This window comes from Marmota monax, unplaced genomic scaffold, assembly GCF_021218885.2.
Source record: "Marmota monax isolate L192 unplaced genomic scaffold, Marmota_monax_Labrador192_F-V1.1 WCK01_AAM20220418_F8-fsc00171, whole genome shotgun sequence".
NCBI classification, from domain to species: Eukaryota; Metazoa; Chordata; class Mammalia; order Rodentia; family Sciuridae; genus Marmota; species Marmota monax.
The window spans coordinates 3,763,086-3,790,701 of NW_026694658.1; the positions used below are offsets into that span (position 1 = coordinate 3,763,086).

At 36.8% G+C, this 27,616-nt stretch overlaps 1 protein-coding gene across 10 annotated transcripts in view; it reads left to right on the forward strand.

Moving 5' to 3' along the window:
* The window catches only part of Trim37 (tripartite motif containing 37), a 139,271-nt gene that overhangs the window by 67,560 nt on the left and 44,095 nt on the right, over positions 1 to 27,616 (forward strand). For 9 of the 10 annotated variants that reach the window (XR_009224774.1, XM_046423202.2, XM_058572330.1 and 6 more), the window contains exons 17-22: positions 5,291 to 5,376; positions 12,458 to 12,652; positions 19,692 to 20,000; positions 22,081 to 22,209; positions 22,517 to 22,706; positions 24,729 to 24,847. Coding sequence is in view for 9 of the 10 variants with exons in the window: in XM_046423202.2 (XP_046279158.1) it covers positions 5,291 to 5,376; positions 12,458 to 12,652; positions 19,692 to 20,000; positions 22,081 to 22,209; positions 22,517 to 22,706; positions 24,729 to 24,847 (1,028 nt within the window). In the remaining variant the exon portion in view is untranslated. The remainder of the gene's footprint in view (positions 1 to 5,290; positions 5,377 to 12,457; positions 12,653 to 19,691; positions 20,001 to 22,080; positions 22,210 to 22,516; positions 22,707 to 24,728; positions 24,848 to 27,616) is intronic. The other variant, XM_058572335.1, reaches the window with a different exon arrangement.

Sequence of the window (27,616 nt, forward strand, 5' to 3'; positions counted from 1 at the left end):
GGATTTTAATTCACTGATTGGTTAAAGCTCTCCCAACCTAATTGGTTCTTCTCTGAACTTTCTTGCATTGTCTCACATGTGAGTTTTTGGAGGGACATCTCACATCCAAACCATAACAATTGCCATTGATGATTTTCTAATTCCTTTATTCCTTCTATACTCAATAGTGGAATTCTACTTTAAGGAAGAGCTTGCTCCTCAACCCCATTAATTGATATATTAATTTCACTAGTATCAATTCTTATGTTATAAAATGGTTTGAATTCCTTACTATCATTTATTTCATTGCTCAGATTATTATACATTTGGCTAATGGTAACCTGTTACAGCTAAGTCCTGTATTCTTTGAATATATCTCCATTATTTTTTTAATTTTTATTTTTTGTAGTTGTAGATGGACAGCATGCCTTTATTTCATTTGTTTATTTTTATGTGGTTCTAAGGATCAAACCCAGTGTCTCCTACATGCTAGGCAAGCACTCTACCAACTGAGGTGTATCCCCAGCCCAAGAATGCCTTTATTTTACTTGTTTATTTTTATGTGGTGCTGAGTTTCTAACCCAGTGCCTAATGCATGCTAGGCAAGCACCCTGCCACTGAACTATAGCCCTAGTCCTGTCTTTTTTTTTTTTTTTTTGTAGTTGTAGATGGACAGCATGCCTTTATTTTATTTGTTTATTTTATATGGTGCTGAGGATCGAACCCAGTGCCTCATGCATGCTAGGCAAGTGCTCTACCACTGAGCTACAGCCCCAGCCCTCCATCATTTTTAAGCACTTTTTTAGCTTTGTGTTATTGTAAAGCACTCCAGATTCATCTTGTACCTTCTCTGTCCCAGCCCTGTATCAGTTGTTAAATAAGAGTTCAGATGAGATGGTTTTGAGTTTGTATTGTTTTTGTATTTTTGCAGTGCTGGGGATCTAACTCAAGCTTTCACACATGCTAGGCAAGTGCTCTACCCCTGAATTACATTCCAGCCTCAGATGAGATGTTTTCTTCTTTGTGGTACTGGAGATTGAACCCAGGGGTGCTCTACTACTGAATTACATGCCCAGCCCTTCTTATTTTTTTATTTTTGAGACCAAGTTCTGTTAAGTTGCTGAGAATGGCCTCAAATTTACTATCCACCTGCCTTAGCTTCCCGTGTTGTAGGGATTACAGACATGCACCATCACACCTAATCCCAGATGAGACTTTTCTAACATCCTATTGGGTTCCCCTCCATTCTTACAAAATTAGTTCCTCAAAATAGACCATTTAGTTATCTAAAAGGGGTTAGCTAGTTAAAATGTGAAGCCTGGGTACTTTTTAAGTCCCCAAATGAGAAGTCCCTAATGAGAATGTGAGATTTTTAGATGACTAGAACTGATTGATTTGAATCAGCATGGAAAATTTACAGTTTATTCTTTAATAGCACTTTCTATGATGTGAAGTCCAGCTTGCTAAAAGATTGCTAACAGATATAATTTAATCTGAATTACTACTTTGTTATGACTCTTGGCTTTTTTTCAAGATTGTTCTTAAAGGCAGCTGGGTTTTATGTAAAACTTGATTCACAACCTTTCTAATAGTGTTTGTGTTGTGTCCATATACATTCATCTACGCTGGACTGTGACCTTGTCAAGACAGTGGGGCGGGGGGAGCGCCTTTACCACATCTATAGTAATATCTTAATTTAAATTATTTTATACAATTCATAGAAATAACAGCACAAGTTAATTTTCCTTCCTCTTATAGATTGACTCATATTCATTCATTCCTCACCCCCCACAGTACTAGGGATTGAACCCATGCTAGGCAAGTGCCCTACCAGCAAGAAGGAAAGCTGTATTCCCAGCTCTTCTTCCTTTTATTTTATTTATTTATTTTTATGTAGTGCAGAGGATCAAACCCAATGCCTCACACATGCCAGACAAGCGCTCCACCACTACCCCAAACCCCCAGCCCTTCTTCCTTTTAGAAAGAAGAAATAGGCGTATCATCTGTTTGACTAGTGATCATTATCAGTTTTTTTAACTGGAAAAGATATTCATTTCTTTCCTTTCTTCTCCTTCTCAACTTTCTCCCTTCATGTTTTTTCTGTAATAATATTATTTATTTTTTTCCTGGCATTTAATTTCTTCTTTTTATTTTGGGATAATTTTATATGCAGTTATAAGAAATAATAAGAGATCTCATTACACTTTATCCAATTTTCCCCAGTGGAGCATCTTGTATAAGTATAGTACATCACCACAGTCAGAATGTTGACTGTGATACAGTCAGAATGGAACATTTTCCTCACCATATGAATTCTTCATGTTGCTTTTTTATAGTCATATCCACTTTTCTACCCATTTCAGCTCTCTCTTTAACTCCTGGCAATCACTCATTTCAAGGTTCCCCCACTTAAAGAATGTTATTTCAGTGTGTAAACATATAGCCTTAAAGGATTGACTTCTTTCTTTTAAAATAGTTCTCTGAAGATTGAATTCCGGTTATGGTATATATTAATAGTTCATTTCTGTTTATTGCTGAGTAGTAATTCTGTATTGTAGGTGTTCCCCAGTTTATTCAGCCAATCCATTGAAGGATATCTGGAATGTTTCCAGATTTGGGCTATATTCTGAATAAAGCTGTTATAAATACCTGTGCACAGTGTTGTTTGTTTGTTTACCAGGGATTGAACCCAAGGATGTTTAGCCTCTGAAACACATCCCCAAGCCCTTTTTTATTTTTTATTTTGAGACAGAGTCTTCCTAAATTGCTTAGGGCCTCACAGAGTTGCTGAGACTGATATTGAATTTGCAATCCTCCTTCCCAGCGTCTTGAGTAGCTGGGATTATAGGAGTACACCACTGTGCTGAGCCTGTGCACAGGTTTTTATGTCAACATAATTCTTAATTTCTCTGGGATAAATGCATTGTTGGTTCATATGATAATTGCATGTTTTGTTTTAAAGAGAATGTTAGTTATCTAGAATCGCTATACTATTTTACATTCCCTCTAGAAGTGTATGAGTGATCCAGTGGTTCCTCATGAGGTTTTGTATTTTTACTAGTTTTTATTGAATATTGCGTGGTTTTATTATAAACAGGGTTGGATTTTGTTATGTACGCTTTTTCGATCTACTCAGAGGGTCATTTTTATTCTACTGATAAGGTATATTATGATTCTCTTATATTGCTGGATCCATTTGCTAATATTTTGTTGATATTTTTAATGTGTTGCATCTTTCTCCGTGGCTCTTTTATTTTTAAATATCTTTATTTTATTTATTTATTTTTATGTGGTGCTGAGGATTGAACCCAGCTAAGCAAGTGCTCTACCACTGAGATACAATCCCATCCCCTGTGGCTCTGAACTGGAGTGAGGAGAAAAGTGTACTTCTCTCTCCTGCTTTAAAAGCTGAGCTAACTAGGCAGTGGAGCAGTAAGCTTAGCTCTTCTGAGTTTGCTTTTTTAGCTTTGAACCTTCACTTTATGAATAAGCTGTGACAAGGGCAATTTGGGCCTCAGCATTTTCAACATGCTATACCCAAGTAGAGCCTCTATTTTACATATGGATCTGGGTAGAAAGGAATTCCTTACCTTTTGGCCACATACACTTAGACCTTGGCATTAGCAATATGTAGCTGGAGGCAACATGAGAAATATTGATTTCTTACCCTTCCTGGGAATATATCCTCTTGGGAGCTGCAGGAAGTGGAAGATCTTTGTTCTTGACAATTCCAATCTGAAGTGGGATTTCTGTCTGAATGGATTTGATGGGGAAGAGGAGTGATTTAAGATTCAGGTACCACAGATGCATACTCTGTCTTAATAAATTTTAATACTTTTTTTTTGCATTGGAATTGAATTCAGGGGTGCTCTACCACTGAGCTACATCTCCAGCTCCTTTTTGACTTTTATTTTGAGACAAGGTTTTGCTAAATTGCTGAGGCTCGCCTTGAATTTGTAATCCTCCTGCCTCAGCCACCTAAACCACTGGGATTATAGTCCTGTTTCACCAGGCCCAGCTTAATGTATATTTTTTGAAGTGTATGTTTTTTCATTTGTTCGGTTTCAATAGAATCATTTTGAGAATCTTTAAATATTTTTCGTTGCTTTTGTTTTTGTGATTCTGAAGATTGAGTCTAGGACCTCATGCATGGTAAGCAAGCTTTCTACCCCTGACCTGCAGTGCCAGCCCATAAATGTTTTATTAAAAAAAACTGTCACCAGTTTTCTCAAAAGCAGGTCTGCAGAGCTCCTTAAACCATCAAGCTGGGAGATGATCTTAAGATTTCTTTAAATATACAAAATAACATTGATCAGCAACCACTTATCAGAGATAACATTCGGCCTTTGGTTTTTTGTGATTGGCTTATTTCCCTTAGCATCGTATTCTCCGGCTCCATCCATTTACCTACAAATGTCATGATTTTCTTCTCTTTTAATGCTGAGTCATGTATAACAAATTACAGCAAATAAATAAATGAATTTTTAAAAATTAAAAAAAAAATGATTTCTACTATTCCAAATAATACTTTGTAGTTTAAAAATAGTGTTTTTTAGTAATAAGAGAGTCTTTATGAGTACTAGTAGGAAGCAGCACCTTTTTTTTAAAGTTATTTTAGTCCTGTATAGTAATTTGGACTTTTATTTCTTAAACATTTCCTAATTTTACTATCATTAGGTTACCAGTTCTTTAAACCTATAGTCTCTTCTATTTACAGTGGTTCTCAGATTTTCTGATTTAAAAATTAAATGTTGCCAACCCTACCTTGATTTTAGTGGGTGACAGTGGAGGGTGGGTACTGGAAATTGAGTCTAGGAGCACTTTACCACTGAGCTGCATTCTCAGCCCTTTTTGAGACAGGGTCTTAATAATTTTCTAAGATTGGCTTTGAGCTTGTGATCCTCCTGCCTCACAACTTCTCCTGTTTCTTGGATTACGGGCATATGCCATCACACCTAGCTTCTACTTTGATATTTTTAAAAAGCTTATATTTTAGGGCTGGGGTTATATCTCAGTAGTAGAGTACTTGCCTAGCACATGATCCTTGGCACCACATAAAAGTAAATTTAAAAAAATAAAGTTATATTATAAAAAAAGACTTCCTTCCTTTAAAAAAGCTTATTATTCAAATGGTTGTTTGAACATTAACATTACTCATTCATGAGATACTGATAGAAGTTATTATTTTTGCATTTAGAAATGTTATGTCTTCATAGGAGAAAGTTGGTACACTTGTTATAAAATTCTTTGAAATGTATTTATAAATGTTAATTGTTTTTACTCTGTGAGAATGATGAATCTTGTTTATTAGGTCTGGAGAAAATGATGTAGAATATAACAATATGGAGTTGGAAGAGGGAGAACTGATGGAAGATGCAGCTGCTGCAGGACCTCCAGGTACAGAGGCCAAGCCCCACAAGCCTTCTGTCTTGTCTGTGCTCTTTTCTGACCAGATCATATTTCAGTAAATTATAGCCACTGCTCTATGTGGTTCATGGTGTTAAAAATGCTATATCTTATAGTACGGATTTTAGAGTGTATTACTAGTGATAACTATTATTGGAAAAGTGTTCTTGTGTTTTAGGCATTGTTTGAAGCCATTCTGTGTACCTTATCCTGTTTACTTAGAAAATTCTCTGAGATAGGTTCTAATAATATCTACTTTTTTTTTTTTTTTTTTGGTACCAGGGATTGAACTCAGGGGCACTTGACCACTGAGTCATATCCCCAGCCCTATTTTTATTTTCACTTCAGAGATAGGGTCTCGCTGAGTTGCTTAGCACCTTGCTTTTTTTTTTTTGTTTTTTTAAGTGGACTTGAACTCAGGGACACCTTACCACATCCCCAGCCCTCTTTATTCTGAGACAGGGTCTAGGTAAGTTGCTTAGGGCCTCACTAAGTTGCAGAGGCTATTCTCAAACTTATGATCCTCCTGCTTCAGCCTCCCAAGTACCTGGGATTACAGGTGTGTGCCACTGTGCCTGGCAATATCTACTGTTTATAGTTACAGAATCTGATACATACAGAAATTTTAGAAGTTGCCATATTTCACAATTTATTGAATGTTGTTTTAATTCAAGGCACAAATTATATACTATTCGATTTATGAATCTTTTTTGTGTTAAGGCTTGGTTGATCAAGACTTTGGGTCTATTGTGATGGAATGAATGTATTTTGTGAGAAGGACATGAGTTTTGTGGGTCCAGAGCTACTGCTATAACTAAAGAATATAGACTGAGTAATTTATGGAGAATAAAAGTTTATTCAGCTCACAGTTCTAAAGAACAGAAATTCAAGATTGGCCACCTGCATCTTATGAGGTAGTCCTTGCTGGTGGAAACTGTGGATTCCCAAGGCAGCAGCATAAGGTAGCATATTGGGAGACATAATGTCCTAGCTCAGGTTCATCCTCCTCCTGATAAAACCACAAGTACATTGGATTAGAACTCTACCCTTATTAGCCTCATTTAATGTTAATTATATCTCAAAGGTCTTCAAGTACCATAGTCAGATTAAGTTTCTACAATGGGGTTTAAATTTGAACATGAGTTTTGTTGAAAATTTTTTTTCTTCCTTTTCTTTGTTCCCTCCCTCCCTCCCCCCCCCCTCTCTCTCGTCTGAGAATTGAAGCTAGGACCTAGTATATGCTTGGAAAGCACTGTAGTACTTAATTACATACCCAGCCCTTATTATTTTTTAGACAGGGTCTCTAAGTTTCCCAGGCTGCCCTTGAACTTGTGATCCTCCTTCCTCAGCCTCCAAAATAGTATGCCACCATATCTGGCTTGGTGGAGATATACAAAACAGCATTCTGCCTCTGGACCCCCAGAACTTAACATCCTTCTTTTGTACAGAATACATTATGCTCCAAAGGCATAATTCATTCCAACATTGACTCAGAAGTCCAGGATCTCATCTAAAACTCAAGGCAAACTCCTTCCAGCTGTGAGCCTGTGAAATCAGAAGAAATTATCTACTTCCAACATGGCATCAGTGGGACAGACATAGGGTAAACAGTCCTGTTCCAAAATAGAAGAAGGCTTCAAGAACGGCCTATCAATTGAAAGCAAGTACAAAATCCAGAAGGGCAAATAGTAAGTTTCAAGCTTCAGAAGAATCCTTCTCTATATATGTTACCTCCTGTACACACTGTGGCAAAGGACAGGCATCCAAGGCCTTAGGAAACCCTGCCTTTGCCTTCGCTGGGCCTGGTTCAAGTGGCTATACTCAGGTTGCATGCTGGTGCCTATGGCTCTACTATTCTGGGATCTCAAAAGGCACACTCCTGCTCCCATATATCCAATAAGCATAATAGTGGAGAATCTCTGTGGTAGTTCCACACCTGGAGATTTCTCTCTAGACTCTGGGGAAGTTAGGTAGAGGTTGCCACACCCTCATAACTCTTGGGATCTGTGAGCCTGCAGACTTGAAAACCATGGGAATGTGGATACCACCGAATCTTACTGTTAGCTCTCTCTGGAGCACAGCCAGAGTTATATGTAGGCCTGCTTAAGCTGTTACTCGGACAGCTGAATACTGTATCAAGATGTAGAGAACAGAGTCCTGAGATGGCCCTTGGCAGCAAGCCCTTGAAGAGTGCCCATTTTCTGAAACTATTCAGTTCTCTTAGGCCTGGGGGCTTTTATCCCATTGTCTTGATGATTGGCAGTTGGCTACATTTTATGGAGTTTGTCTGTCTAGCAAGCGCAAGTGGAAAGCTATTCCCTCAGTAATCCCTTCTGAACACCGTTTGTCACTCTTTAGGAGGGTAGGCTGTGAATTTTCCAAATGTTTAGACTTTGCTTCCATCTTATAGATTCCAGCTGTAGGTCATGCTTTTGCTTCTGAATCTTACTGTATGCTGTTAAAAAAGTACCTACAAAGCTCTTGGAATATTTTGCTTTAAAATTTTCTTTTTCTAAATACCTTAGGTTCTCACTCTTGACAGTAAAGTCCTAGGACATGGACATAGTTCACCCAAAATCTTTGCTACTTTAGACCAAGAATAGCTTTTTGCCAGTTTCCATTAAAACAGTTCTCCATTTAAGACTACATCAGCATGGCTTTTATTGTTCACATTTCTAACAGCATTCTGATCATGATCATGTTGCCAATCTCTAAGAAGTTTCAAACTTTCCCAAATCTCATTGTTTGAGTCCATACCAAGGGTGTGTAAAGTACTCTATTTACAGCATTCTAGGCATTTTCTAGCCTACTTCTGCAAACTCTTCTAACTTTTGCCCATTGCCCATTTCCAAATCTGTTTCCATGTTTCAGGTATTGTTATGGCAACAACTCCATTATCAGTACCAATCTTCTACCAGTTTTGTTGCTATAACAAATTACCTGAGGCTAGGTGATTAATAAAGAAATGAGGTTTATTTAAGTCACATGTTTGGAGGTCCAAGAACATGGTAACATCATCTGCCAGCTTCTTATTAGAGCCTCATGGCAGATGGCATCACATCAGGAGTGTATGTGAGAGTGGTAAGTGAGTGCATGTGAGAAAGTCTAAAACTTGAGGAATAACCTTCCCTTTATAACAACCCACTCTCACAGTAACTAATCCAGTCTTAACAGATCTAGCCCAATCTCTCAAAGATATTAATCTATTCATGAGCGTGGAGCCCCTATGGCCTAAGAAGAAGTCCTAACACTTCTCAGCAGTTACTTTGGGAATCGAATGTTAAACATGACTTTGGGTAGAGTCACTCGAACGATAACACCTATGTTGCCCTATTTTGAGTATATTTCTGGGGGGAGGACATATATTCTTTTGCATACTTGAATAAGACCTCTTTTTTTTTTTTTTTTTTTTACCATTTCGACTCCCAACCTAAAGCACTGCACTCTCCCTGTTCTACACTTTATTTTGGGGTGATCTTGTCCAAACCTGTATTTAGTCATTTATACTGATTACTCTCCAAGTTGTACATGTAGCCTTTATCTTTCCCATAACATTCAGACCCATGTAGCAATTCAGTGTGACTCAGCACCTCTCAGACAAATCATTACCTTTCTACCAACTGTCTGAGCAGTAGTCATCATTTTACTGATTGATAGTACATCTTTCACTTCTTCCTCACCTTCAAACTACCTTTAATATATTACCAACGTCTGTTGATTCTAGCTCCTTGAGAGTGCATACATTCATCTACTCCCATTCCTGTCTATTACTAGTTCAGGCCTCTTTCCAAATAGCCTTTCTCATGTGGGCTTTTGTATCACTTATTGCTCTTCTCCATCATGTGTCCCACATCAAGAGTTTAAATGAAGGGTTTTCCTTTCTTTTCATTATTACCTGACCATGTTATTTCTCTACTTTAAAAGCCTTTATTGGAGGGCTGGGGTTGTGGCTCAGCAGTAGAGCTCTCACTACCCAGTGACGAGAAGGTCATAAGTTCAAGGCCAGCCTTGGCAATTTTGCATTACCCAGTCTCAAAAAAAAAAAAAAATTTGGCTGTGGATGTGGATCAGTGGTGGAGTACCCCTGGACTCAATCTCCAGTAGAAGAAAACAATGTTTAAAAAAAAATAAGTTAGTGAACAAAAACTGAATTGGGATGAGATAGCAGAATCTGGAATTGCTTTATTTATTTTTTTTACATGCTAGCTATGAAGGTCCATTTCAAACCTGGAATGGTATTTCAGAACTATAGTCATCTAAAGAGTCATGTCATCTAAAGAATTGGGATGTTAGAACATCTGTTAGAAAGGAGATGAGTCTTATAGAGAAAACTAGGTGTCTTAGTCTATTTTCTGTTACGATAACAGAATGCCTGAGACTGGCTAATTTATATAAAAAGGATTTATTTTGGCTCATGGTTGTAGAGGCTGGGAAGAGAATGGCACCAGTATCAGTTCATTTTCTGGTAAGACTCTAATACTGCTTCAACTCAAGGTATGCAGCAAAAGGGCAAGCAGATACTTTCAAATGCAATGTTATGGTTTGGGTCTCACAGTGTTACGATTTGGGTCTTAAATGTCCTCTAAAGGCTTATATGCTAATGGCTTGGTTACCAGTCTGTAATGTTATTGGGAGATGTAGTGTTATTGGGAGGTGGTATACATCTTCTACGAAGTGTGGGGCCTAGTAGAAAGAAGTTAGATCTCCACACTTTATTTTGGATATGCTATTGAAGGGGATATGAGGGCCCTCACCCCTTTTTATTTCCCTCTTTCTGCTTGTTGGCAGCCATCATCTGAGCAGCTTTTTTCTGCTGTAAGCTGTCCACCATGATAGTCTGCCTTGCCATGGGCCCAAGGCCTCCTATACAGAAACTCTGAGCCAAAATAAACCTTTTCTTCTTTAAATTGATTTTCTCATGTATTTTATCACAGTGACAGATAGCTAACTTCTAATACCTAATCCAGTCCCATGAGAGTGACAATTTATTCCTGAGAGCATTAATATATTTATGAGGGCTCTGCCCCTTGATCCAAACATCTCACTAGGCCCCACCTCTCAACACTGCTATATTGAAGAATGAAACCTCAGCATGAGTTTTGGTGAGGATATATCATATTTACTAGATATTAAAATAAAATGGTATTAATAATTTCATTTATAGTCAGTATCAAATAAGGAGATACCTTGAAATAAGAAACACTTATTGAGTCAGTTGCTTCCCATAAGAATTGCTTTTAGTTTATTAGTTATTTTTATGTAGTGGAAAGAGAACTTCTGTTTTTAAAAAAAAAAGTGCTGAAAAGCTTGTAGGTATTATACTAATCCACAATATTAGCTCATTAAACCAGCTTTGCAAGAAAACTCTAGTTTTTATTTGCTGGCCATATATGATTTATAAAACATAATGATACTTGAGGAATAGAACACACTTCTAAAACTGATAATTCGTAAGGTTATTAGTCAAAACCTGTATTTTAAGGTAAAGATTAAGTTACTTGTTCCACATATGTTTAATGGGTTCCCTGTAGGCATCAGGCACTGCATTGTTCATTGGAATTATAAGAATGACTGAGCATTATCTTTCCTAAATGAGAAACCAACACTGAAAATATTGATAAGGATGGCACCAAATATGGGTGGATTAGCTAATTGGCAATAGACTTTGGTAAGGGAGCTATATTCGTTCCCCATTTTTTTCTTTTTAATTTTGAGACAGGGACCTTACTAAGTTGCCAATGGTAACTGAAATTTGGTATCCTCCTGCCTTAGTCTCCTGAATCAGTGGAATTACAGGCCACTGCATTCAGTGATTCATTTACTTCTTTGCGGTGTTCAATGTCTTTTCTGTATTAGCTTCAAGATCACTTATCTGTTTATAATTGTGGTGGCCTTATTTTTAATAATGAAAATCCAGAAGAAACTTAATTTTTTTCCAATGAATAGAAAAATAAATTGGATATATTCATATACTGGGATGTTACACATCAATAGTGAAGATAAATAAACTGCTATATTATAGCAATATAGATGAATATGATAAGCATGTTGAGTAATAGGCAGGATATAAGAGTTCGTTCCTTGTTAATATTTTTGTATAAATTCAAACAGGCAAACCTTTTTATGTGGGCTGGGATGTGGCTCAGCGGTAGAGCGCTTGCCTCTCACATGCAAGACCCTGGGTTCGATCCTCAACACCACATAAAAATAAATAAGTGAAATAAAGGTATTGTGTCCAATACTAAAAAATAAATATTTAAGAAAAAAAAAAAACCCCTTATTATGTATTTAGGTTAGGATGAAGGTACCTGGCATTGAGGTATATGCCTGTAATCCGAGTGACTTGGGAGGCTGAGGTAGGAGGATCACAAGTTCAAGGCCAGCCAGGGTGATCAAAAATAAAAAAATGAAAAAGACTGGGAATGTAGCTCAGTAGTACAGTGCTCCTGGGTTCCATCCCCAATGCTTGGTGGAGTGGGGGGGGGATACTTTTGGGGAATAGGAGTAGTAAGCAATTTTAGGAGACGTGGGGGCAGGGATGCCAGTAATCTGTTTCTTCATTTGGGTGCGATCACTTTGTATATACTTGTTAGACTCCACAGTTATGTATGAGATACATATACATATATATGTTATGTACAGAATGGTAACAATATTAGGTCTCAGGGAAACTTAAATAGATGCTAAAGGCATTGATGACTGTGGGAATATAGTAAAAAAAAGGATAGGAACATGTGGACAGGGAGTAGCTAAAGTGTATAAACCAACAAGGAAAGCATTTTTTTTTTTTTTTCCCCCAGTGAGAGAGTAATTGGCTAGAAAAACAGAAGCAGGATTGGGTTGATGGTTGCTCTTGGATTCTGGGTACTAATGAAGTCACTCCTCATCCACTGTGAAGTGTACATCTATCTAGCCGTCTGGTTTCCTTGTGCTTCTCATGAACATGAAATCCTAAGAGATTTCTAGACATATATTCGAGCGTCATTAACTACTCTTTTTCTTTTACAAATACTTAAATTTGTGCAAATATATATATTTTCACATCACTCTCTCTTTTTGTTTTGTTTTGCAGGTAATAGCCACAGTTATGTGGGTGCCAGTAGCAGAATGTCAAGAAGAGCACATTTATGCTCTGCCGCTACTAGTAGTTTATTAGACATTGATCCTTTAATTTTAATACACTTGTTGGACCTTAAGGACCGGAGCAGTATGGATAATTTGTGGGGCTTACAGCCTCGCCCACCTGCTTCACTTTTGCAGCCCACAGGTAATATAATTCAAATAATAATTTCTCTTTTTTCTGTTGCTCTCTAAAAGAGAATCATTGAATTTTTTTCCAATTATTTCATCTAAGTGTTGGAAAATAGTGAATTTCTGTCACAGATTGATTTTTCATTTTATAAGAATGACATTTATAGCAACCAAATCATTATTTTATTATTATTGCCCAAAGGTATTATCTGCAAAAACAAATTATAAATGCTGGAGCCAGGTGTGTTGGCAAATTCCTGTAATTCTAGCTACTGAAGAGGCTGAGGCAGGAGGATTGCAAGTTTTAAGAGCAGCCTGGGCAACTTAGACCCTTTCTCAAAATAAAAATAAAAAGGGCTGGGCATGTAACTCAGTGGTAGAGCACCCCTGGGTTCTACCCCCCAGTACCACAAAGAAAGACAAAAAAGAGCCTTTAAGAAGGTTTTAAATGATTTGTCATTTATATTGTGCCTGGTAGTTTGGTCCATATGAAATTTTTTAGGCCTAACTTCCAAGTGGATGTGTATCCAGATTGAACACAGGAAAAAAAAAAAAAAAAAGCTTTTTATTCATGCTGTGGTATTCCTCAGTACTGAATAAGAAGGAAGAGAAGAGAAGAAAGTCAGGGACATATCATTTTATATGTATACGGTTGGAGATGGTATTGGGGATCAAACCAAGGCCTGGCACTTGCTAGGTAAGCTCTCTACCACTGAGCTACATCCCCAGCCCGGAGGTACCTAATCCTAATGAACATCTGTTTTTACTGAGTGTGAGAAAGATGAGCCAAGTAGAAACTTTTGGACAGAAATAAAGTCAAGAGAACAGAGTAATAGAAGCCAAATAAAAATAATCCATCTCTGAGGGAAGGCTAATAAAAGCTAGTGTTACAAAAAGATCCAACTTTATCTTTGTTAAAAGGCTTGCTTGGACTTCGAGGTTTATTTTGATTCTTTGTGTATTTTGTTTTTTAAAAATTTTTAAATTTCTTTTGGATATGAGAGTAGAGTGTATTTTGACATACATTATACATACATGGAGTATAACTTATTTTAATTAGGATCTCATTGCTGTGGTTGTACATAATGTGGAGTTTTATGTGTCGTGTATTCATATATGAACATAGAACAGTTATGTCTAATTCATTCTACGGTGTTTCTTTTCTTTCTTTTTTTTTTCTTTTTGTAAATTGATTTTTTTAAAAATGACAGAATGCATTATAATTCTTATTACACATATACACAATTTTTCATATCTGTGGTTGTATATAAAGTATGTTGACACTAAATGGTGTCTTCATACATGTACTTTGGATAATGATGTCTATCACATTCCACCATCCTTGCTAACCCCCTGCCCCCTCCCTTCCCCTCCCACCCCTCTGCCCTATCTAGAGTTCGTCTATTCCTCCTGTGCTCCCCCTCCCTGCCCCACTATGAATCAGCCTCCTTATATTAGAGAAAACATTCGACATTTGTGTTTTTGGGATTGGCTAACTTCACTTAGCATTATCTTCTCCAATGCCATCCATTTATTTGCAAATGCCATGATTTTATTCTTTTTTATTGCTGAGTAAAATTCCATTGTGTATATATGTCACATTTTTTTTTATCCATTCATCCACTGAAGGGCATCTAGGTTGGCTCCACAGTTTAGCTATTGTGAATTGTGCTGCTGTAAGCATTGATGTGGCTGTGTCCCTGTAGTACGCTGATTTTAAGTCGTTTGAGTATATCTACTGTGTTTCTTAATCCCATCTCCCATCCCTTCCCTTCATTCTCCTTTGTCTAATCCAGTGAACTTCTATTCTCCCTCCTCCATTTATATACTCTTTATTTCAACACATAAAGTTAATGAACATCAATTATGTATCAGACTAACTGAAAGCCCCTGTTTTTGTGTGTGTGTGTGGGGGGAGGGGGGAGTTGTTTTGTTTGGGGTCCTTGGGATTGAACCCAGAGGTATTTTACAAATGGGCCACATCCCAGTCCTTTTTATTTTTTAAATTTTGAGACAGAGTCTCACTAAGTTGCTGACCACTGTGCTTTAAAAGGAGCATTTTTAAAAGGTATCAAATAATCTGATTGAATCAGATTTTAAGATATATGTGCTAAGTAGAATTAGAAAGTCAAGCTGGGTTCATTCTGTGGAAGGCCTTTCATGCTAGTCTGAGGAGTTTATTCATAGTGGGTAGTAGAGAGCTGTTGTTTCATTTTAGGAAAGGGTTGATTGAAAGTATATTTTAGAAAGCTGACAGTGCTGAGAAACCTATGAGAAATGAAAGTTTAATGAGGGTCTTTTTAGGGGTTTATTTAAATCATTCCTAGAATGAGAGGGCAAATTCATACATTTTTATTTATTTACTCAGTCATATACTTTAAAATATGTGGACTTGGGATAAAGTTTTAAGACTCTTTACAATAAAAATTTCCCTTTGGGAGGTATATGGTATAGCTTGGTGGTAGAGTGAAATGGGTGCTTAGCATGCAAAGGTTATAGGTGTGATTCTCCCCCACCCCCAGAAAAAAGATTCTTTCTTCCTCTAGGGAATACTAAATGAGGCCATTTTAAATTAAGATTTTACTTATAATATGGCAGTGATACTATTTAAAATTTGTGGAATTCAGGGTTTATAGGGCTTGGTAACTAATTGGAATGTGATCAAGAAGACTGAAGGACCTTAGGTGCCGAGGAGAAGGGTGGCATCATTGACAGATATGAAGTGTGGAGGAAAAGCTATGGAGAATTGTCCTTTGTGAAAGCCATAAGCAACTGATGTGAAAGAAGTATCAATGAGATTCACTTTTAATTAACTTTATAGCTTTGCACATTCAAAAAGTCTTATTGGCAGAGTGAGAACTTTGAGTTGTTAGTTATTAGTCCCAAAGCAATGTACACTTTCCTGTCTTTGCACTTAGGTAGTACCGAAATTGATTTCACTTTTTCCAGTTGGATTGTGAGTTTTGGAGGGTAAAGATTAGGGGTTTATCTTATTCATTGTTGTATCCCCTGCCCTTTATAATACCTAGCATTTAAGACAGGCTCAGTAAATGTTTATGACTTATTATCTTATCATGGGAGTTTGTCTGAGTCTTTTTGTATTTTACCTTTTAGAATTTTTACTTCTATCCCTAACTCCATCCTTAATCATTTCATAGTAAAAATAAACAGAACCACATGGATTAAGATTTTCCTATTTGACCATATAGATGTGGAGTGGGAGGGGGAGCCACAAATATTTTGTTCAGAAAACATTTTTAACCTAAAATATGAAGGGATTTAATATCCACCTTTAAATTGTGTATATTTTATTGATTTGTTTTCTCTATTTTAGGTATATCTTAGTGGTAGATTTTAAGAAATGGGTGCTTAGCATGCAAAGCTATAAGATTGCTGTTCTACTCTATAGATTATAGATTGCTGTTCTACTCTATAATCTATAGAGTATACAAATTTAGGTAAGAATTAACTTGTGAGGAGGTGTGTAGTTGGTACAGGTGTCTGAAGAAGGAGATATTTTAGATTATATCTGATGAGTAAAGGGACTAGGCAATGAAAAGAATGGAAGTGGGTGTGAACATGGGTCATATATCAGAGTTGCAAGTATAAGTTTAGCATCCCTAATCCTGTAATCTGAAATGCTCTAAAATCCAAAACTTTTTGAGTACTGACATGATGTTGGATTTCATATTTTGAATATCAGTTTTGTGGGTTAGGAATGCCCATGTGGTGAAATCTGCGGAAATATTCCAGAATCTGAAACATTTCTGGTTTGGGGCATTCTTTTCTTTTGTACTAGACATTGACCCAACGGCACTTTGGGTTCAAGCTACATTCCAGTCCTTTTATTTTTTGAGACAAGAGTCTTTGCTAAGTTTGCTTAGGACCTCACTAAGTTGCTGAGGGTGGTCTCAAGCTTGAGGTCCTCCTGCCTCAATCTCCTGAGTAGCTATGATTACATATGTGCCACAATGTCTGGCTTGGTCCTGAGCATTTTGGATAAGGGATTCTCAACCTGTAACTCCAAAAGCTAGAGTTACGTTGTGAAGTAGAGGTAGAAGATAAAGCCATTGACAAATAAGGTAGAATTAGGGGAATGTCTGGTGTGCCATGTCAGTACCTCTCTAACTACTATAGAATGCCATGTTAAGAATTCTAAGCAAAAAGTAATAATCTGATTTGGGCTTTAAAAAACTTCTCTAACATTTTGATGAATAATGGACTAGATGGGAACAATGTTGCAGAGTATTTTTTCACAAACTTTGAATCTTCTGAGCCTCCCAACAACTGTGATGCTGTATATTGCCTTCATTATACGAATAAGCAAATGGACTCAAAAGAAGTTGATAATTTATAGAAGGTTATAGTAACTAAATGATAGATCTGAAACCAAATCCTGGCATTTTAAAATCTCTAGTCATGTTCTGTTATGAATGTTTTCAATTGTAAGTAACAAAATACTACTAAATGTCAGCTTAAATAATTAAGGCACTTAATTATCATGCATGCTAATTCTGGAGGTGGGTGATTTCAGGTTCATCAGGTATATTGAAGCAGGGCATTGGATGATTTTCTTGCCTCTTCTGTCATGGTAATAAAACAACTGCCGCAGTTCCAAGTATCGTGTATCACGAGAATATGTCACTAGCAGTAAGTAAAAGACAAGGTAGAGAAGAAACCTTTTTCCTCCCAGCAACCTGGAGAACAAAGTTTTTACTATCAAGATTTTTTGGCAAGGCAGAGATGGGGGGTTTGGGGGTGGTGGCTATTGGGCCAACCACAATGTTGACCTTTTAGGGTTTTTTTGTTGTTGTTGTAGATGGACATAATACCTTTTATTTTATTTGTTTTTATTTTTATGTGGTGCCAGATATCGAACCCACTTCTTCACACATGCTAGGCAAACGCTCTACCACAAGGCCCCCTTTTACAGTTTTTCCGTCGTGGTGTCTAGCCCCCCTCTCCTCCCGACCAGAGGAGAAGCGGGGGGAAAAGCAAGCCCAGACCAGGACGAGCCAAGAAAGGTAAAGGTCAACTGGCCGCCCACCCCAACCCTCCCTCCCAGGAGGACAATCAAACGTGCCAGGGAGAACAGTCAAAGCAGGATCTCCTTTAATAAGGAAGTACACACAGCTTATATACTGCACAGGAGCCAATCAGAATAAAGGTCAGAGGGGTGGAGCACACCCACCCCGTAGTCTGTAAGGGAAGGCTGGAGCTGTCCAGAGGGCGGAAGAATCACCGCCTACTGGCTGGTTGCCAGGAGCCCTCCCAGCCACAAGTGCAGCCTCAAGACCAGGAAGCAGGCAGCCACTCCCTACAACTGCCCACAGCACTGCCTCCTGGCTAGGAGACAGGCCCCCAAGCTGGAAAGCAGGCAGCCAGGCAACTGAGCTGCAACCACGGCCCCCTTTTAGTGTTTTTCTTCTTGTAGCATTATCTAAGCTGGTTTTTCACTTCTGCTAATAAGGAATTTGTTTTTTGTCTAGTAGGTTACGTGTAGGTCCCCAGGTTTTGTTTTACTGGGGATTGAACCTAGGGGCACTTTGTCATTGAGTCACATCCCCAGCCTTTTTTATTTTTTTGAGACAAAGTCTCACTGAGTTGCTTAGGGCCGAAATTGCTAGGATTGGCCTTGAATTTGGAATCCTCTTGTCTCAACCTCACAAATTACTGGGACTATAAGTATATACCACTGTGCCTGGCTTGCTGTTTTTTAATTTGACTTGGGTTTTTTGTTTTTGTGTTATGCTGGGGTTTGAACCCAGAGTACATACACTAAGCTACATTTCCAGCCCTTTTTAACATTTATTTTGAGATAAGGTTTTCCTAAATCCTCCTGGCTGGTTTTTAACTTGATTTTCCTGTCTCAGAAATTTCCAAGTAGCTAGAATTGCAGGTAGGCACTACTACAGTGGACTTTTTTTTTTTTTTTTTTAAATAACAAGTCTTGCTGTGTTTCCCAGACTGACGTCAAAAATTCTGAGCTGTGGTCCTCCTGCCTCAGCCTCCCCAGTAGCTGTAACTGTAGGCATGTGCTACTGTGCCAGGCTAGTGTTCTTTGACTTCAGAACTTAATTTTGAAGTCCACCTCTGCCTTGCCAAAAGATTTTAGGTTGCAGGAATAATGTTTCTTCTCTACCTTGTCTTTTACATCCTGCTAGTGACATAGTCCCATGATACATGATAACTGGAATTGTGGCAGTTGTCTTATTATGAGAGAAGAGGCAAGAATATCACAAGAAAACCAAAAGGCTTAATCCCAGTAGCTTGGGAGTTTGAGGCAGGAGGATTAAAAGTTCAAAGCCAGCCTCAGCAATTTAGTGAGGGCCTAAGCAACTTAGAGAGACCGTGTCTCAAAATAAAATCAAAGAGCTGGGGATGTGGCTTAGTGATTAGGCACTTCAGGGTTCAATCCCTGGTACCATTTTTTTTTTTAACCTCTTTCCCTTCCTGCAGTATAACAGAAGTATATATCTCCTTTGTTTGTATTTTTTAATATTTGGGTAGAGGGAGAAGAAACTAAAAACAACTTTAGTTATTTTCTCTGGGAAGAAAGAAAACACTATCCTAATTTAGTGATTGTAAATTTTTTTTTATTATGTTCTGTGGTACTTAGCAGGTATATTTAATAGTGAAGCAGACTTTTTAAATTCAGTTAGAACACACACACACACATATTAACATACGTATGGCAGATTTGACAAAAGTGGCTTCTAGGTTTTTCTTTTTCATTTTTTCAATTATTAACATACTAAAAACACTGCAGAGAATTTGAGAAAAGTGGAGAAGTATAAAGGAGAAAGCAGTATGGCAGCATTTATACTTGAGAGTTGTGTGATTATAATGAGCCTCGGCTGCAACTTTGTAGGTGTGAATAAAGTTAGGATGTGTGTCTATCCTTAATAATACAATTAATGTCTTTCTTTTTTGATACTAACTAAAGCACTTTAGCTTATTTTATTACACATCAAAATTGCATATATTTGTGGTATGAAATGATGTCATGAATGTTAAAATTTATATTAACATGATTTGTCCCTTTGTCTCTGAAGCGTCATATTCTCGAAAAGATAAAGACCAAAGGAAGCAGCAGGCAATGTGGCGAGTGCCCTCTGATTTAAAGATGTTAAAAAGACTCAAAACTCAAATGGCTGAAGTTCGATATATGAAAACTGATGTAAGGAATACACTTTCAGAAATAAAAACTAGCAGTGCTGCTTCTGGAGATATGCAGACGAACCTTTTTTCTGCTGACCAGGCAGCTCTGGCTGCTTGTGGCATTGAAAACTCTGGAAGATTACAGGATTTGGGAATGGAGCTCCTGGCAAAGTCATCAGTTGCTAGCTGTTACATACGAAATCGTAAGTAAAATGTTCCTTTCTTTATATTATTTGAGAAACTGGAAGACTGATTATTTTCAGGATAATAATATGTAAACTTCTCTCTTCAAATTAATTAAGACAACAAATACATGCAGACTTTTTCCCCCATCCAAAATTGAATTCTCCATATTTTTTATTATATAATAGAGCTAATAGTTCTTGATTTCTTATTCTGTTTACTGATAAGGGACAAAATGTTAATTTCATGGATCTTGCATTCTATGATGGGAATAAGACATTAAGCTTTATTTTTTTTAAAGTTAAGATAATTTGATTTGGTAAAATAATTTGATTGCTGTGAAGGAAACAACAGAGGATTGGGATGGGTATCATAAATGAGGAATATGTTACTTTGATTAAGGTAGCCAGAGGAAATATTTGAGGGGGAAACATTTGAATTGAGACCTGAAGGTTTTGAGAGGGTGACAACCACTTAAACATCTGGGGGAAGGAGTTTTCTGGATAAACAGATCAGAAAATGCAAAATTATTGGCACAGGATTCACTTTGCATGTTGAAAGAGTTGAAGACCAATCTGGCTGAATAGGGTGCATAAAACAGGGGAGATTAGTAAGAAATTGAGTCAGAAAGTAGGCGAGATTTAAATAAGGTAGGGTCTTGTAAGACCTCAGTAAGGATTTTGAGTTTTATGTTGATTGGGGATTGAACACAGGGGTCCTTAACCACTTAGTCACATCCTCAGCGCTTTTTATTTGTTGAGATAGGATCTTGCTAAGTTGCTTAAAGTCTCACTAAATTGCTGAGGCTGTCCTTGAATTTGAGATCTTCTTGCTTTAGCTTCTTGGGTTGCTGGATTACAGGTGTGCAAAAAGTACAAAAAGGCAAAAAAAAAAAAAAAAATTGAAAATATACCCAGTGTCACCTTGTGTTCAAGAAATTGGCAGATTTTATCCAACAATGCACTGATTTAAGAGAAAAAAAATACTGCTTTTTGGATGGACTTTGGTGAAAGCCCTTTATTAACAAATTTTGCAAATATATCTCCCCATTGCCATTTTTCCTCCTGGTAACCATAAAGATGTAAAATTTTATTTTATTTGGAAGGCATTTTTAACTCCAGGCTTATAAAAGTAAGCCTACTTTCTTGTACTTTTTTTTTCTTATTTTACATTTAGGAAATGAGTTCATATATAATTAGTTTTACATATGGTGGTGTCCAAGTTAAATTTGATGATTATTTTTCCCCAAATGAATGGAATATGCGTTCTGAAGAATCCATTCTCTTTTTTTCTTTTGTTTTTTTTTTTTTTGGTTCGAGGAGTGGAGTTCTTCAGGTATTTGAACCCAGAGATGGTTTACCACTGAGCTACATTCCCAGCCTGTTTTATTTTTTATTTTGAGACGGATCTTGTTAAGTATCTGAGGCTGACCTTGCTACATTGTTTAGGCTGGCCTCTGATTTTTGATCCTCTTTTCTCAGCCTCCTGAGCTGCGGGAATTATAGGCACATGCCACTCTACCTAGCCTAAAGAATCCCTTCTTTATAAACTCATTTTTAAAAAATCAAATTTCCATATTTACACACTTTTGTTTTTGAGCTGATTAATAGAGGTTGAACCAAATGAAATTGCCAATGTGCAACTGTTTTTAAACCACAAAAACGGCAATTTGATATTGTTCAGCCTACCATTTATTGTGTCCTTTATTAGACACACATAGGCATGTGCCACCAATCCTGGCTCTGATTTTAATCCAATAATATTTTAACAATTTCCAGGTATTGGGGGATTATACTTTTGTTTCTTTTTTTTTTTTTTTTATACTTTTGTTTCTTTGTTGAGAAACGTATATTTTTTTCTTGTGAGGTCCATGGTTAATGTAAGTTAAGATTCTACACCATAAACAATAAAATAGGAATACTTTTGTTATAGAATTTCAAATAAATTAGTTAGAACTACAAAAGTACCCTGTTTATTTTTGGACAGTATAGACAGAAAAGCTTCCTTGCATGGTAAAATTAAACCTTTCTCTGACTGAGTAGGTAGTATATTTTGTGTTATTTGATCATATTCAAAAAATGTTTCTAAATGTCTTGGCAGCCACAAATAAGAAGAATAATTCACCCAAGCCAGCTCGGTCCAGTGTTGCAGGTAGTCTTTCACTTCGAAGAGCAGTGGACTCTGGGGAAAATAGCCGCTCAAAGGGAGATTGTCAGACTTTGTCTGAAGGTAAATTTGGGGAGTTAAGAATATAATTTCATTGGTAGATATCTGTTATTGGAAGTTGATACTAGAATGTAACTTTGGACCTTGAAAGGCACCAAAAATGTTTAGGTGTATTTGGAGCTTTTTGATCTCACCACAGAACAGACCCTTAAGTAAATGTTATCATTTAACTGTATATCCTGAACTCCTTTTATTTAAGCACCTGGCATCAGAAAGACTTGATGTTTTTGTTTAGGAAATCTTGCTACATGTACATTTGAAAACTAATCTAAGAATTTCCATGTTTATTTGCCTTCTTTCTTTTTTGAAGGCTCCCCAGGAAGCTCTCAGTCTGGGAGCAGGCACAATTCTCCTCGAGCCTTGACACATGGCATCATAAGTGATATTCTGCCAAAAACCGAAGACAGGCAGTGTAAAACTTTAGATTCAGATGCAGTTGTGGTTGCAGTTTTCAATGGCTTACCCACTGTTGAGAAAAGAAGGAAAATGGTCACCTTGGGGTAAGTTAAGTTCTTTTGTTGTTTGGAACTTTAAGTCTGCCTCATAATGAACAAAATTAATTTCTTGGTTAGTTTTTTTTATGGGCAAAAAAGTTATTGCATTAAAATCTAACTTTTAAACAATTATAGACCTTGCTGCTGCCATCTCCTTTTTTTTTAATGGGATGAAATAGGACTAGAAGTTCGAGTTAAATATGTTGGAACTTATTTTCACTGAAGTTAGGATAACAGTGATGTATAACCTGAATGAACTCTGGTGAGGGGTCTATGTATGTATTTAAATCTATTCCACACCTTTCAAAGACATTTTTGATGGGCTATATTATTATGCATCACAGGTTTATCTCATGTATAGAACAGAGCACTTCCAGCAATCTTATTTTAACACTGCTTTTCTACTTTAAGCTTTTTTACTTTTACTTTTTACTTTTTTACTTTTACTTTCTACTTTAAGCTTTTTACTATCCTATGAAAGCATCTTCAAAACTTATAGTTGAAATTTCTCCAAAGGATATATGGTAATCGATACCTTTGTTTCTCTATGAGGAAACCAAATTTCACATCCCATGTCAGTTAAACTTTGAGATGAGTCATAAATAACCATCTGCTGATCTCTTTCTATATATATTAAATACATTTCTGAATTTAAATGATGGACTAATTCTATCTTGGAGCCTTTGAAAAGAATTTTGAGGTGGGCATGTTTTCCCACACCTATAACCCCATTCAACTCAAGAAGCTTACTTCAGTACTGGGATTAAACATAGACACACTATCACTGAGCCCCATCTCTAGTCCCCCCACCCCCACTTTTTGGTTTTTTTTCTTCTTCTTCTTCTCCCTAGCTCTTTTTACTTTTTATTTCGAGACAAGTTCTTGCTGAGTTGCCAGGGCCTCAAAGTTGTGATTCTCTTGCCTCAGCCTTCTAAATAGCTGGGATTACAGGGTACACCACTGTTCCTGGCTAGCTGGTAGTTTCATTTCTTTTAAGCTCACATTTCAGAAGTAGAAAGGTGTTTACTGGTGTTTTCCCTATTACCTACCTATATATTCCTTTTAGATTAAAGCTGCAACTAGCTTTAATATATTGTTACAGAGGTATTTGTATCTGCTTTTAGTTATCAAGATTAAATGCACATGAACATAGCACCCCCCAAGTTTCCTATACAAATGCCTGCAGCTAGCTATAATTCAACTTTTTTAAAAGTATTTTTTTAGTTACACATGGATACAATACCTTTGTTTTTTTATTTTTATGTGGTGCTGAGGATCGAACCTAATACCTTAACATGTACGAGGCAAGCGCTCTGCCACTGAGCCACAACCCCAACCCTATAATTCACCTTTTACAGTGAATTTATCTGCTGGTTTACATGGGTGCTCTTCAGCATTTTTCCCTCCTTGATTTAGAGTTGTGTAACAAATAGTTTAAATACTAATATTAAGTGATCCAAAATGAAAGGGGGAAAAAAGTGAAAATTTTCTCATCTTTATCTCCCATCAGCCTAGTTTTCCAATTCCATGCCCACACACATCCCTGCTCTTCTTACTTTGTGTCTTCTCAGTTTTGATGTATATTTGAACAACTGTGACTCAGGTACAACTTTTTTATTACCTTATTTTCTCAGTACTGTCTCTAAACTATTTACATATTAGTCAGAACATATTATTTAGAACTATTGTTTATATTTGTTTTTAATTGATTATAAATTTACACATAGTTGAAAGAAATAATACAGAGATATTCTGCATATCTTACTCTGTTTCGTCAATAACATTTTGCAGAAGTTTCAATACAGTATCACAACCAGGAATTTACATTAATACAATTGACCACCTCATAATCTTTCATTGTAAATCATTAATGAAATTTTACAAATAAAATTTGAAGTTTAGTATTCAACATTAGTGCATGTGCCCTATACTCGTTTGGGAGCTCAATTTCAGGATGAGAAGTAAATATAGATATTGTTTCAGTTACTAGTTATGTGAAAATATCAAGTTGTTTTCTCCCTTCTTGAGGGCTAATGCTAAAGGAGGTCGCCTGGAAGGAATGCCCATGTCTGATTTGGAAAATAATTCTGAAACTGGGGAATTACAACCTATAATACCTGAAGGAGCTTCAGCTGCCCCTGATGAAGGTAAGGCATAATTAGGCAGAAAGCAGAAATACTGACTCTTTTGGTGGCTGTAGTGGTAACTGTGGTGGTAAGTAGTGGTTGGTTTAGTAAAAATGTTACTGAGATCTATGTGACATTTTTGATCTGAACATAACATTCATTGTACCACTGATTTTGACTTACTAGGACATTAAGCACAGTGGAAGGCAAAATGGATAATTTACTAAATAGAAGGATGTAACTGACTAAAAGAGTCATTTACAGGAGGAAAATCTACAGAGAGTTCATCTGTTCCATCAATAAATACAATGCCACACATTGAATTTTTGCTAGGTATGCAAGTATGAATTAGATATGTTCACAGTCTTATAAGAAACATGTGCCCGAAAGTAACTAATTAGAATAGTAAGTTTTAAATCTTTGTCTTTTGAAGTCAGTCTTGACTGATGTCTGTAGATTGCTTTGTCTTTTTTAGGGTGGGGTGGGGGATGGGAGTAATTGCTGGGGATTGAACCCAGGACCTGTGCATTGTAGGTGAGTTCTCTACCAACTGAGCTACATCCCCAGCCTACTTTGCTTTTCTTATAGAAGCATTCCAAGCTCTAATTATTTTTTAAATATTTTTTAAAATTGTAGATTTATTTTATTTATTTATTTTATATATGCTGAGTATCAAACCCAGTACCTTATGTGTGCTAGGCAAGCGCTCTACCACTGAGCCACAACCCTAGCCCCAAGCTTTAATTATTTTTAAAATTCCTTATGTTCATCAGCCTCAACTCTGCCAGCTTATTCTGTCACACGTTCTAATATTTCTTTTGCATGTTCTTCCAAGTTCATTATTCTTAATCTAAAAGTATAGAAGACATTTTGTTATTTTAGGTGACAGAAGGTATGTGAAATAAGGCTATGTGTATTGCCTTTGCTGTGTTTTTGTATGTTACCAGAAAAGAATGTCAGCTTTCTTAATATTTGGCATTGAATTTTTTTCATTTCTCAGTAGAAATGTCACCTTCCCCTTTGCACTCACTTGAATTTCAGTGATTGATGTGTTGTAGCTCAAAGCATATATACAGGTTCCAACTTCTGCATTTAGCTGCCCTGTGAGAGAATTGTAAGTGATAGAACTCTCAGGTTTTTCAGTTAAAGAACATTAAATGTCCTGGTCTTCCTGTTTTATGTGGTGCTTTTTTCTTTTTTTGTACTGGGAATTGAACCCCCAGGGGTGCTTCCCCAGCCCTTTTGAATTTTATTTTGACAAATGTAGAACAAGGTTGCACTGAGTTGCTTAGGGCAATGCTAAATTGCTGATGCTGGCCTTGAACTTGTGATTCTCCTGCCTCAGCCTGGAGAGTCTCTGGGATTACAGATATTCGTCATTGCACCCATCTTTGTTTTCCCTCTTAGATGATGCTCCTGCAGTGGACAGCAGTATTTCAGTAGAAGAGATTAAATGGAAAGGATTTGTGAATTGATGTGGTGATTGTTAAAACATTAAGAATATATTATGACTTATGATCTTTATAAAGAACCTGTGGAGATTAGTTGCTTTCCATGTGTTTATACACTGGTTATAAATTGTAGCATATTAAATTCTTACAGCATGTCCTGGGATTATAAACTAATCTTTTTCATACATCATTTTATGAAATGCTTCTAATTTGCTTGACATTGTATTTGATGCTGATAGTAAAATAGTCCTGAATCTATTATCTAAATCAGAGTTCTTCTATCTCAGCATCATTGACATTTTGGATCTCATAATTCTTTTGTTATAGGAAAGCTATTTTTTGTGTTGTAGGATACTTTAGCAACTTCTTCAGCTTTTAACCACTAGGTGCCAGTAGTACTTCTGTCCAGTTACAACCCAAACTGTCTAAAGAATTTACCAAGTATTCCTTGAGAGGCAAAATCGTCTTTATTCCAACTAGTTAAACTGAATAACTCAATTAGGGGTGATACTCCTTGAGCATCACTTGCCAGAATGTGCCACAGTTACTAATGAGAACAAGTTGTAATTCTCACACATGCTGGATGCGTGTGGTGGGGGATAGAGCAGGGAGAGCAATGAAAACCACTGGTTAAGTGTTGGAGAGACTAGCTAGTAGTCATTTATAATACAGAATAATGAGTGCTGTGATAAGGGTATTTAGGGAGCTCAAAGAAGAGGTACGTTGCAATAATAATAATAAAAGAAGATAACATTTATTAAGTCCTTACTATGTTCCCAAGACTGCTCATGACTTTACCATTATTATCCTATGCTGTTCTCAGAATAGCTTTGCATAGTAGTTACTTTTATTATCCTGATTTTACAAGTAAATAAGTGAAGCCTAGAGGTGCAACTTAAATTGCCCAAAGTCAGAGAATTATTCATTGAAAGAGGTGAAATTTAAACCTAGAGTCAGTGCTCATAACTTTCACCTCTCTACTGACCTAGTCCCTAGGTACCCTTGGAAAGCTCACCCAAAGGAATAAGTGAAAATTAGCCAAGTGAAGACTACCAAAAATGAGGACAGAGTAGTAGTAGAGGCGAGATCATGAATAAATTATATATTCTTTGCCTTAGCTAGAATCTAGCCTTTGTCCTTGGTTCTTAAGCAAGAGGTGATGCAATAAAATTGTGGTTAGAAATTTTACTCGGGTTGCAGTATGGAGAATGGATTTTGTAGCTGGGAAAGGGGTGTGTGGAATTAGGGACAGGAAAACTTAAGCTTGTTAAATAATCTAGGCGAGAGACTACTTGAACCTCTTTAATTTCAGCCTCCAACTCATAAACATTATCTTAGC